This window comes from Triturus cristatus, chromosome 6 (genome assembly GCF_964204655.1).
Source record: "Triturus cristatus chromosome 6, aTriCri1.1, whole genome shotgun sequence".
Lineage (NCBI taxonomy): Eukaryota > Metazoa > Chordata > Amphibia > Caudata > Salamandridae > Triturus > Triturus cristatus.
In genome coordinates, this window is record NC_140589.1 from 283,981,677 (window position 1) to 283,994,874 (window position 13,198).

The following is a 13,198-nucleotide window of genomic DNA, read 5'->3' on the forward strand; positions in this document are numbered from 1 at the left end:
AATCTGAGATCCTCCCCATTTCCCACAGTCTACTGGGTGTAAAGTAGACCCTGTGGAAACACTTAAATGGAATGAGGTGTAACCGGGCCAGAATACCAGTTGCCTAGCAGCAAATTTTGCCTCCACCTATTCTTCATCATCTATTCCCCCCCCCCAGATCTCGTTCCCATCGTTCTATCAATACTCTGTAGGGGTCTTGTACATTTATCACCAATGCTTCAACATTCCAGAAACCCTCCTTGTCCTTTCTTTCCCATTGTTGGCATGGATTCAAGCAGGCTTTATTCTCCGATGGAATCCAGCCTGTTGCTTTCTTTTCTAAATTCCTCTTCCTTTTGCTAGTAAGATATTAATATATGATCAGATATCACCCAATTTAGATACCTCTATTCTATCATGCTCAGAAATCGCTTAAATGGGAAACCTCCGTTAGCAATAAGCCCTGCCATAGCATGGTCTCCTTTAATTTTTTTGTCCCAGCCCAACCATTTCAGTGCATGCACTGGCACTCCAAAGGTTCTGCAGTTATCAGCGGTATTATTTGGGGAGCCCCTAACACATAGAATATCGACCATAGCCTGCATTTGTCCAAAGATACAATCTCCCTTCTGAATACCGGGTCCTTTTCTATCCCCCAATATCCAGTCGATGGCCATTCTCAATCGAAGGGAAGCATCTTGGAAGCCCAATAATACAATTTTAAATCCAGGGGCCCTGGCCCACCATCAAACAATTATTGTATACATTTCTGTTGCACAACTCTTAAGAGAGGTCCATTCATATATATACTGCTACTCCGAGCAGACTGCATGGTAGTAAACCAGCTTTGGGGGATTCTATACTGAGAAATTTGTAAATTATATAGCAATTGAAGCAGAGCTATCATTTTAAACATCTTCTTATTTAATGGGAGTTTAATCCAGATGGTCATATGTGTAAGAAAGTGCCCCTTTTTGACATGGTCAACCCCACATTTTGCCTGGTAATTGATGCAATTTGACCGTAGTGCCCTGGGTTCCTGCTAACCAGTGCCAGATCTCTTTCCCTAAAACTGTACAATTGTTCCCCAATTGGAAATACCTTTAGCACCCCTGTTAAGTCCCTAGTAGATACCCCTGGTACCTAGGGCATGGGTATTAAAGAGGGTCCCTAAGGGCTCCAGCATGTCTAGTGCCACCCTAAAAGACCCCTCACCACACTCACCCAAACTGCCATTGCAGGCTGCGTGACTTGGTGCAGACAAAAGTGAATACACAACATGGCACAACTCTTGTGTGCCATGCCTGCAGACACTGCAGGCAATATATGTAAGTCACCCCTACAGCAGACCTTACAGCGTTAAGGCAGGGTGCATTACATTACCTGTGTGGACATATCTGCATGAGCAGGTATGCCCCTGTGATGTCTTAAGTGGATTCCTAGACATTGCAAGTGAACAGGGAATCTATCTTAAGTATATGTACTGGGCACTGATGATCACGAGTTCCCCAGCCACATGATGGCTTCACTGAAACCAGAGGTTTGATATCAAACATCTCGTATTATTAAACCCACACTGATTCCAGTGATGGATCTATTAATACATGCACCCAGAGGGTACCTTCGAGGTACCACCTAAAACCTACTAGCCAACTAGTGTGCTGGCTGACTGGTACAGTCCAGCCTGCCAACACAGACACATTTCTGACCCTGGTGGCTGTAACAGGTAGGTCAGCATGTCCTGGGGTTCATCAAAACACCGGGAGGGAATGGGTAGCAAGCGGGAGGTCCCTGCTGCTTTCTTCGTTTCCTTTGGTTTCTGGAACCGGTGACATCAATTGGTCCACAAATGGTCAATATTAGAAGGAGCGGATTTCCCAAAGAGCATAAGCTCAGTTTTGGATCCATTAAGCTTCAAGAAGGAGCTGCTTATCAAATAGCCAATCGGGATGGTACTGCCACCTACGGGCACGTAAAACAATTCATACTTGACCGCCTTGGGGTCGATGACGAAGCACACCACCTTCGCTTTAGGCAAGAGAGGGGAGTAACTGGGGATACTCCAAAGACTCTTCTATAAAATCAAGGATGCCGCAGACCGGTGGCTTAAGCCTCTGGACTCTACTCGTGAGGAAATTACGGAGAAGATTTATCTAGAGCAATATCTGGAGGCACTCCCATATGGGACACACAGGTGCACTCCTGACACAGGAGCATGCGGTGGAAATGGCCAGCTCCTACGTTAGGGCCCAGAATAGAGGGACTCTCAAAGACCCTGAGAAGAACCCAAGGTTCGTCCAAGCGGGAAAAAACTAAAAGAAAACCGCCAAAACCTTTTATGGGCCGCTAAAACCACGCTTAGGACGTTCAGAGGCTGTTCCTTCTGCTGGTCCTCAATGTTTTGAGTGTGGTTAGTGGAGCCACATCACCAAGTTTTGTAGGAAGCGAAAAGAAAAAGCGGAAGAAGAACCTATGGACGTAAGCTACTTAACTCAGTCCATCCTGTACGCACAGGAAACCGGTCCAGTATATTACGTGAGTGTGATTTTGAATAATCGTCCCATAACCACCCTCTTAGACTCTGGTTGCAAGCACTCGGTAATACAACACAAACTTGTGCCTCCCTCCTCTTTCCTGCCTGGGAAATACGTTTGCATTAGATGTGTGCACGGGGACATTAAGGACTACCCCCTAGCTCCAGCTAGCTCCAGAGCCAACAGGGTCTAGATGTTACTGCTGATGTCGGGGTCTTTCCCCACCTCCCTGAACTGTTAATCATGGGTATAGACAATCCCTGGTTTCCTGATTTAATGTATGGAACACTGAAACACAGTTCAGGCTTTTCCCCTCCCCAGAACAGTCTCCTGACGTCTGAACCCTGGGCTATAGACACCCATTTTAGGACAGCCCAGCTTAAAGTCAGCAGTCTCAGCAATGCCTGGCAAAGCGCCAAGGATTCCCTTCTGCTCCCACAAACGGTGTAACCTTTGCTTTGTAGAGAGTAAGGGGCTTCTGTATTGGATGGGCAAAGAAGGCGTAGAACCCCAACTGCTGGTCCCCACGGCTTTCAGGGACCAGGTTCTATTTTTTGCTCATGCGCACCTCCTTGCAGGGCATTGTGGAGTTGAAAAAACGTCACAGTCCATACTCCTTAGTTTCTTCTGGCCAGGTGTCCACGCACAAGTGAAAAGGTATCGTCAGGAAAGCACAATGTCAGAAGAGGAACCCCTATATCCCACCAAAAGCCCCTTTGAACCCTCTCCCTATAATAGCCACACCTTTTGACAGAGTGGGGATGGACCTTATAGGACCCCTCCCCAAGTCCAGCAGGGGTTATCAATATGTAATCATGATAGTTGATTATTCAACGAGTTATCCCGAAGCCTTGCCTTTACACTCTAACACCACCACTATAGATTTCTAGAGGTGTTCTCCAGCATGGGGTTTCCACGGCACATAATCACAGATCAGGGAACCCCCTTCGTTTCAAGACTTATGAAACAGGCCTGCAAACAACTGACTATCAGACACAGAAAGACATCTGTCTACCATCCCTAGACCAATGATCTGGTGGAAAGGTATAACAGCAATCTCAAACTAACCCTTAAAAAACTCCTTACAGGAGATGGGAAGAACTGGGATCAGCTTCTGCCCTTGGCCCTTTTTGTTCTCAGAAGCCAGGTCCAAAGTAGCTTAGGGGTGTCCCCTTTTGAGTTGCTGTTTGGAAGGAGGCCTCGAACCCTCCTTGAAATTACTAAGGAGAGCTGGGAAAAAGACAGTGCTCAAGAAGCCCATACCTTGCTCGAGTACGCCAACCAGGTCAAAGCCCGCCTCCACAAATTAAGAACCCTCACCCACGACTCTCTGGAGAAAGCCCAGGAAAAACAAAAACAGGGATATGATGAGAGCAAACGGTAAGAGAACTGAAGATAGGGGACTGGGCCTTAATACTGCTTCCTTCGTCCACCCACAAATTAAAGAAAGAGTTGCAAGGCCCTTTTCCAGTGATACATAAAATAGGTAAACCCACTTACTTATTACAACTCACATCAACCAAAACACAGATGTATCATATTAATCTTCTTAAGAAGTGGCTAGGGCTCCCACCACGAAAAGCGCATATGGTCTTCACTGTGGATACCGTGTCTTCCACCTTCGAGTCCACCATAATCAATGACGAATTGGCCCAAGACCACACCGATGGTATTCGTGCCTTGCTCAAATCCTTTCAGGATTTGTTTTCCGACCAACCCGGAAGAACCCACCCAGCAATGCACTCCATCCCTACTCAAGAGGGTGTCACCATAAAACAACGACCATACCGAGTCCCCGAGGCACGACGTCAAGGCCGTTCAGAAAGAGGTAAAACAGATGCTGGAGTCTGGGATAATAGTCTCCTCTCACAGTAATTGGTGCTCACCGACCGTCCTCGTACCGAAACCGGACGGCAGCATCCGGTTCTGTATTGACTTCAGAGCGGTGAACCTCATTTCCAAACAGGATGGCTATCCCCTTCCCAGGGTAGCCGAACTGATAGAACGGCTTGGTGAGGCTTGGTACATCTCTGCCATCGACCTCACCAAGGGCTATTGGCTGATCCCCCTGGACCCCAAGGACCAGGAGTAAACGGCTTTTTCCACTCCCGTTGGTCTATTTCACTTTACCGTCCTGCCCTTTGGTTTACATGGGGCACCAGCCAGTTTTCCGAGACTGATGGACACCCTCCTGGCACAGCATTTGGACTATTCATCGGCCTACTTAGATGACATAGTGGTATATAGCAAGACCTGGGACGAACACCTGAGACACCTAGAGGCCATATTCACAGAGTTCCAATCTGCGCACCTGCATATTAATGCAAAGAAGTCACGTTTTGCCTTCCAGAAGGTTAAATACCTTGGGTATTTGCTTGGGAAGGGCTTAATTGAACCACAAAAAAAAAAGATAAAAGCCATCCAGGAGACGATTTTCCCTATGACCAAACGTGACCTCTGGGCCTTTTTGGGTTTCGTGGGCTATTGCAGGCGTTTCATTCCCCAGTTTGCAGACAAAGCGGCTCCTCTAACTGACCTTTTAAGAAAGTCCACCACCTCCTCACAGTTACGCTCCCCTACAACCCGTGAGCAGGAGGCCTTCCAAACTCTCAAGACAGCCCGGACCACTTCACCAATATTGCAAACACCAGATTTCCGTAAATCATTCATCCTTCAAACAGCTGCCTCTGGGGTGGGTATAGGAGCTGTTTTGTCCCAACATGATAGCGAGGGCCTGGAAAGACCTGTCCTGTATATCAGCTGGAAACTCTTCCCCAGAGAACGGGCCTATCCCACCCTAGAGAAAGAGTGTCTGGCAGTGAAGTGGGGGATAGAAAAGTTGAGGTACTATCTTGACGGCAGGCCCTTTGTTTTATACACCGGCCATGCCCTGCTGACTTGGCTACAGAGGAACAAAGGATGTAACGACCAGGTACTTCAGTGGTTTTTATCCCTGCAACCCTTCCAATTTGAGGTCCGACACCGCAAGGGCACCGAACAAGGTAATGCCGACTTCCTGTCCGATTCCCTATTTCCCCCGATCGGGAAAATCCTGGGGGAAGGGTGTGTCGGGAGGAGCCTGGGGAGCAGCATACAGAACCCCTTGTTCATACCGATATCCTGATAACGCAGGTACGGGACGAGCTCGGTCCCTTTAATAAGCCAGGAAGCCGGCAGGAGGAGGAGTTAGGAGGCATGGCGTCAGCCCTGTGGACCATATCCAGCAGCACTGGCGGATTGAAGGAGGAGGAGCAACCGAGAGACCCGCAGAAGAGCTGAGAGATGTGGCGGGAAAGGAGAAAACTCTGGATCAGCAGCCGGCTGTGAACCGCCTGCCCAGCCGTACACCGGAGGACACCGCAACATCCCGTGAACCAAGAGAAAGCGTCAACAGAGTTTGACACTGCGCTACGACTCGCCACTCTCCAGGAGGAGGGTGGCTGGAACAGGTACGTCAGCGTGTCCTGGGATTCGTTAAAACACCGGGAGGAAACGGGTAGCAAGCGGGAGGTCCCCGCTGCTTTCTTTGCTTCCTTTGGTTTCCACCTGTGTAGCAGGAACGGTGTTTCCCCTCACACTCTGTCTCAACGCCGCCCCCCCCCCCCTCCCCACCTCCCCAGTTTGGTTCTCAATACAGCAGTCCACTGATCTTTGGTTTCTTTTGTTTTGGGTCTTCCTCGTCTTCCGGAGCCAACCTGGAGCCCAGCCTGGAGCTTTGAAACTGGAACCGCCCTCCTTACTGTTCTGGAACCGGTGACATCAAGAAGGATATTCTTTAACCGGACCTTGTCCTTGCGTTGTGTTCTCTTTTAATATTTTTTGAACGGTTCATTGGCAATAAAGCCTCCCATCATATACTTCCTGAGTGCGTGTGCTTCATTGAGGGACAATTCCCCCCCCCAACCCCCAACTCCCCCCCAGTAAGGCATGACCGTGTAAAAAGGAACTGTTAACATTGCTAAATCTGTAAAAAGTCTATTCCGAAAAAGTACTTACCTATTTAAGAAGTTCTTGGTTTAAAAATATATAGAAAAGTACCTGTTATTTTTCTAAATTGGTGTGGATCTCCTTTTTGAGTGGGTGCCAAATTTATTGACTGTGTGAAACAAATGTCTAAAACTCACCTTGGGATTGCTAGAGCAAGCCCCTGTCCACTCATAAGGGATACCTGGACTCTTTACACAGCATACCTAGTTTTGGTATACTATATAAAGAGGTAGCTTCCTGCAATATGGATTTTTACTGTTTTGGGCCATGGGACCTCATTTAAGTTCCAACACTCCAGCTGAGCTCTTGTTATAGTCAGACTCAAATACCAGACGTTCTCCAGCTTAACCTTGATGTTAGGAACATTTGCCATGTCTGTATCCATTCCCCCAACTAGCAGAACCACCGACTGTTTGCACCAGTTTACCCTGAGGCCCCAGCATGAATTTTTTAAATGTGAACAAGTCTAGGGAAAATGAGATCTGGTATTTGTATGAGCAAGAGTATACCATCCACGTATAGGAAACTCCGATCTTCAAGCCCTCCATCCCATACGAGTACCCACACTCTTGCATTTCTACTTATCCTTACCACCAGGGATTCTATTGTCATTGAAGAAAGAATGACAAATGACATCCCTGACAGGTGCCCCTTTCCAACCTGAAAGTTCTGGGCATCATGCTGTTGTGGCCCAAGGAGAACAGTTCTTTAATGCGAATTAAGAAGTAAGGCCTAGTTCTCCAGTACTTGGTAAAGGAATGGCTGCTTCACCGAGTTGAAGGCCTTCTCAAAATCTACTAAAACAAAGGCTGTTGGCTCGTCCATTCTGCTAATTGTGCCACTATTACCTGTAACTGATGAATGCAATGCCTAGATCCTGAGTGGAACAAAAATATGTTTTGGTCCTTTTGTGTCAAAGAGCTTTCCACTTTCATCAGCTAGTTCACAAGTGCTTTTGCCACAATTTTCACCTCCACCTCAATTAAAGCGATCAGCCTGAGTGATACACTTCTGTGGGCGGTTTGTAAGGCTTGTAGAGAACCTTTATAGTGGTGCCACATAGAGCCCTCGCCAGCTCCTTAGTAAGATTCCCCTGAACATAGCTAATAAGTGTGGGATCAAGCGGGAGGCATTGGTTTTTACAAATTGTAATGGGAAGCCATTGGGCCCTGGCACTTCCCCCTGGGCCTTCCATGTATGGCCTCCATCAACTCCTCGTCCAAGAAAAGACGATTAAGCTCTGCTCTGTTGGAGTCCAGTAACATTGGAATGATTAAATCATTGGCAATTAGATGTTAATGTTCTAATCACCCTGGCGGTCTAGATTCATGGAGCAACTCATAATAACTTGCAAACGTTCTGCTATCTCCTGTGATCTGTGCACAAGTTGGCTGTCTGAATCATAGACCTTGGAGACAAACCTAGACTCTAGTTGCTTATTGGCAAGCCAGTAAATCAATTTCCCTCTGTTCTCTTCCTGTTTGTAAATCCTGTGCCGCTTAACTCTCCAGGCAGCCCTTAGAGCATCCATCAAACTTTGTTTCAGGGTTGTTCTGGCTATATCCAGCCTACGCCCAATTTCCTCAGTTGGAAAATGTAAGTATTGCTGTTCTATGTGGGCAATTTTCTGCTCCAAATCGACTGTGCACCTATCTCTATCTTTCTTCCTACCTGAAAGATGTGGGATACTTCTACCTTGTATTATTGACTTCAGTGCCTCCCACAAGACAATGGATAAAATATTGAGAGTTGAATTCAACTACCGGCATTCATCAATCTCAGTTCTCATAAAATCCCCAAACTTATCATCAAGTATCCACCAAGAGTGGAGGCTCAATGGCCACCTATCACCACTTGTGGCCTCCCCAATGCGAGCTCCACAGGGGTAGTGGTCTGAAAGCGCTTGTAGTAGTTTTTGAACTCCAGTGACCACCCTCCAATTTCCGGGCCGAGGCAAAGAAGTAATCCAGACTCAAATTAGATCTGTGGGCTTAAGAATGATAAGTGAAATCTTTTACCTCCGAGTGCCTCACTCTCCAAGCGTCACTAAGGCCCAGTTCGAAGGATGTTAAAGTCAACCACCCACCGTTAATTTACCTTCATGGGCAGCCAAAAGGAACTGAGTAAGACCCGTCAGGGTTGTGTCTAACAAAGAGGGAGGCACATATACACTCATGATAGTCCAAACTTGTTTTTCTATCAACCCAGTGATTCAGATGTATCTGCCTTAGGTGGTGGTCGACACCCTTGATACGGTCAACAGGAATGATCAGTAGAGAATGATTGCCATCCCCTCTACCCTCTTGCAAGTCCCGCATGATAAACCCTGCTGTAAATCCTAGAGAAATTTACAGTTAGTACCCATTAGATATGTTTTCTGATGAGAGAGCTTACGCAGCCAGCTTCTTGACTTCCCTTTTTTAAATTTGTAGATCAGATTGCTAGCAATCCAAGAGATTATTTTAAAAATCTGATTCTTTGCTACCATGCATCATGGTTGGTAGAAATGTCCTGTTCTTTTACCTGTTGACGTGACCTGCCAATGTTGTACATATCTTGCAACAAACTCCCAATCCCCCCAAAAAATCTTCCCACACCACCCTTCCGCACTTGAAGTTTGTCACCCATAGAGCAAAATTAACCAAGAAAGAAACAAAAATAACACTGCAGCTAATGCTAGGGGAGATCGTTCGTCTCCGTGCCAAAGCCTGAATTATTGTATAAGTATCCTGCACATTTCCATCAACTAAGCATAATGTGACGGCCCCAAAGTATTTAATATCGGGCCCTTCCCTCCCTGTCAGGGGCTAGATTGGTTTAAGTCTTGTGAGATAGGTGTTTATCTTCTGCACTGGTATCATCTGTGGAAACGTGTCTGCCCCGATCCACCTTCGCCTTCCGCACAACTTTTCTTAGTCTGTGTCTGGACTGAAGGATTTTGACTCCAACTGGCACCCAGGGGCTGGGAGTGTTTCTCTAGGGCTAGTGGTGCTGACCCTCTTTTACCCTCTGAGGCATAGTAGAGGGATGAACCTGCTTTAGGAGGTCCTTAAGAATTCCCTGGATCTTTTGTGGACTTCTCCTGCAGCTGGGTGACCCCCCACACCCAATCACGAGGTTGGCCACTGACTCCACTGCTGACCCACAGATGCCCTGCAAGATAGCCAAAGGCATGGGGCTTGAGGAGCGCAGCAGGCATGTTACTCTGCTGACAGGCTGCGGAAGGCACGTGTCAGGTGGCTAGACAAAAGAAACATTCAGCGACAGGAGCATTAAAACCACCTCCAAGAAGGAAAGGAAAGTTTAGAGGCCAGGGAGCCTGCCTAAGGTTGCCCTAGGTCTCCCAGGACTTGTATTAATGCTCCGGGCGTCACTTTTCATGTATTAAAGCACTCTTGGAACTTGTGGTTTTGCATAGAGGCTCTGGAGTGTACAGATCCCTGTTGTTTGGTCCTGAAGCTGGAGTGGCAGCAAGGTAAAGAGAGAACAAGCATTGGCAAAGCCAATCGATCTGGTGTTGGCCACCAGCCTTTTGGTTTTTGCAAAACTATATTGTTGGAGAAGCTGCCAGGCCCTCCTAAGTGAAAACAAAACATTGGCTAAATGTTTTGTTGACCTCAAAAAACACCCATTACCATGGTAGTCCCTGGCACTGAAGAAAACAATCTTGTATGAGGATGTGCTCCTTGTGATAGGGCCTTGTGCCTTAACTCACAGTGAAGTCAGCCAGTGGCTGAAGTGGGCTGACCTATTGTCCTGTAATGCATGCTGGTATAGGTGAAAGACAAATGTGAATGACACAACAGACTAATGGATAAAGTCTGGCTGGAACCCCATATAAGTAACTATGTTAGACACAATATTAGTAAAATCAAAAGGTCTTGGCTAACACCAGACCATTAAAAAAAAAAGTCAATCTGTCTGGTATTGGCTGCCAGCCTCTTGCCTTTGCTAATGCATTTTTGTAATGATTTTGTACATCTTTGGTAGAAGCATATAGTGCGACTTGCAAGGACAGATAGATGAAGAGACTTGCAAAGACAGATAGAAAGGCTTGCACAGATAGATTAACAGATAGAGTTGCATGGATAGGTTAATAGAGTTGCAAAGGTAGCTAGAGAAGGTAGCCTAGATAGAAAGCTAGATAGAGTTGCCTAGCTAGCTAGACAGAGGTTCAACTACAGATAGACACAGACAGACAGAGTTGCTGGTAGATAGGCATGCAGATAGGTCGACAGATTGGTTTGCATAGATAGATAGGCAAAGAAATAGATAACAGGTGGGTAGTTAGACAGGTAGATAGAAAAAAGGTAGACAAGGTTGCATAGATTGATAGGCAAAGAGATAGATGCACAGAAGAGTAGAGAGATAGATGGATAGACATGTAGATGAACAGATAGACCGGTAGATAGATGGATAAGTAGATAGATAGTTAGACAGATAGGTATGGTTGCCAAGATAGATAGGTATGTAGCACAGGTAACTGGACTACACAGCTTTAGTTAGTTATATAATAGTTAAATGTCTATATAAGAACACAATACAAGAGCACTGAAAGTCAACTAGAAAGCCAGACAACCTGGACATAGAAACTGAATTGGTTTACAAGCATATCTGTAGGCCTCAATTAAAATACATAACAGCATGACATACAGGAGTGCAGTTATACATGTACCTTACGAATACTGTGAATTATGGTTATGGCTTGCTTGGGAGCCACTTCCCCTCCTGGTGTCGCCAAAGGTATTTCCAATTGTCTGTTTAAAAATATCTGTAAATTAATGCATAGTATTTAGTAGTGTGTGTAGGTAATAAAGTACTTATCCTTTTTTTTTCTTTTTTTTAAGCACTCAATTGCGCAGTGATTCATTGAGTGTTGTTGCTGCATACCCTCGAGCTGGGGGTTACTACCCACACCACCTCCCCTGAGTAGGCCTTGGACTGCTCTGCCTCGCTGCCCTGAAAAAGTCAAGTGCTACAATGAGATAGTTGGTTCCCAGTGATGAAAAAGTTATGGACCTGTTACTTGTGAAGGACTCCTCCTTTGCAACTAAGAGCCCAATTTCTCACAATAGCTATATACTGTCCTCTCCAGCCTGCATTACATTTAACTGCACTTTTCAAAACGGGGAATTCTTGGAAACCTCTACCTCAGCTAATTTATAGACCCTTTCAAATGCATATGTCCACATTTACAAATGTCAGTTGTGATACATATGTGTAGATAATACTTTAATGTTTTAATTTGAATATTGTGGAGTTTGAATCCAGTTTAACATTACTTTTATGTATGTTTTTGTGCAGCCATTTGGAAAATGAAGTTGAAAACAAAATGGCCCAATTATCAACTTTTCAGCAGCGTTTACACTCCATTGAACATGATACACGTCAGAATGAAAATCTCCTAAACAAACATAATGAGACACAAAAACAAATTCAGGTATTAAACGCCTATTTCTGAACCATCATGTATTAATAACAGAACTGTTTCTTAGAGGTTTTGAATATGTGCATTATATTAATATTGTGTCAAATGGTATCCAGATTCTGTTGGAAAATATTGATTTAAATTTCCTAAAGTTAAACTATTGGATTTGCTACTCCTTAGTGGTTTCATTTTTTGTAGAAAGAGACATTGTCCTGTCAGAGAATGTCTAGAATTATAGTTCTCCAATATTGGATCTTTTATATATTTACATGCTTGAATCATTCCCCGTCGTCAGGCTGGGAATCCCTGGTAAATTAAAATAGCAGTGTACAGTGTAAAAATATACAATATCTAGTATATATAACATGCAAAAAGGCCATAGGCCTGAAAAAACACAGTATGTTTAGTAGTACATCCACCTCATTTGGAGGAACCCAAAGCCGCTCACATTTCTACGGGGGCAACTCATCTAGAGTAGCCAACAACTCCTAGAGCATCGCTGCCCAGGCCCGTAAGTCATCTGCCAGTTTATTATCTCTGCTCGTCTTGCGGATGTGGCTGTCCTTAGGATTTGCCCTCTCAGCCATATCTTTCAACCAGTCAGTGATTTTCTGTGCAATCGGTGACAGCCACCCCATAGCAACTCTACGTTTTGCCAATTCCAGCCCCAGGATAAGACATTTACTACTTAACTTCTTCATTTTCCTAATGGGGATATGTCCCAACACACAAGGACACACTTCCCTGGGGATTGTCCACCCCGAGGCCGTGCCCGGTAACGCAGGAACTGTCTGCCAGTATTCATCTATGTTCAGACACCCCCAAATCATATGCAATAAATCCGCTTCCTGTCCTTTGCATCGGTGGCACCTAGAGGAGCACAGCGGGTATATAGCATATAACCTACTGGGGGAAAGGTAAACCTGATGTATCACGTTGTATTGAAGCAGTTTAAACCGCATGTTGGTGGGTGTGGATTGCACACCCTCATGTATTCCCTCCCAACCTTTCGTCAAAAGGGGCGCCTTCAGAATCTCTTGCCATTGTGCTTTACTGAAAGCTTGGCTAGAGAAGCATCCTCCCTCAATGCCCCGTAGATGTGGGAGATCTGCCATCTACCTCCTGCCATAGCTAACAAAGTTTCCACAATGAGAGTGGTCTGTGGGATCTCAGGAAAAGACGGCCAAATTTACCGTGCGGTAGCTGCTATTTTAGCAAATTGAAGGAATTATCCAGTTCCGTGTTGGAACATATTTGTGGGTTCTGCAAG

At 45.6% G+C, this 13,198-nt stretch overlaps 1 protein-coding gene across 3 annotated transcripts in view; it reads left to right on the top strand.

Annotated features, from left to right (window-relative positions):
* SMC6 (structural maintenance of chromosomes 6) overlaps positions 1–13,198 on the top strand; it is a 918,345-nt gene that overhangs the window by 470,318 nt on the left and 434,829 nt on the right. For all 3 annotated transcript variants that reach the window (XM_085610645.1, XM_085610644.1, XM_085610643.1), the window contains exon 18: positions 11,805–11,940. In XM_085610645.1, coding sequence (XP_085466771.1) covers positions 11,805–11,940 — 136 coding nt within the window. The remainder of the gene's footprint in view (positions 1–11,804; positions 11,941–13,198) is intronic.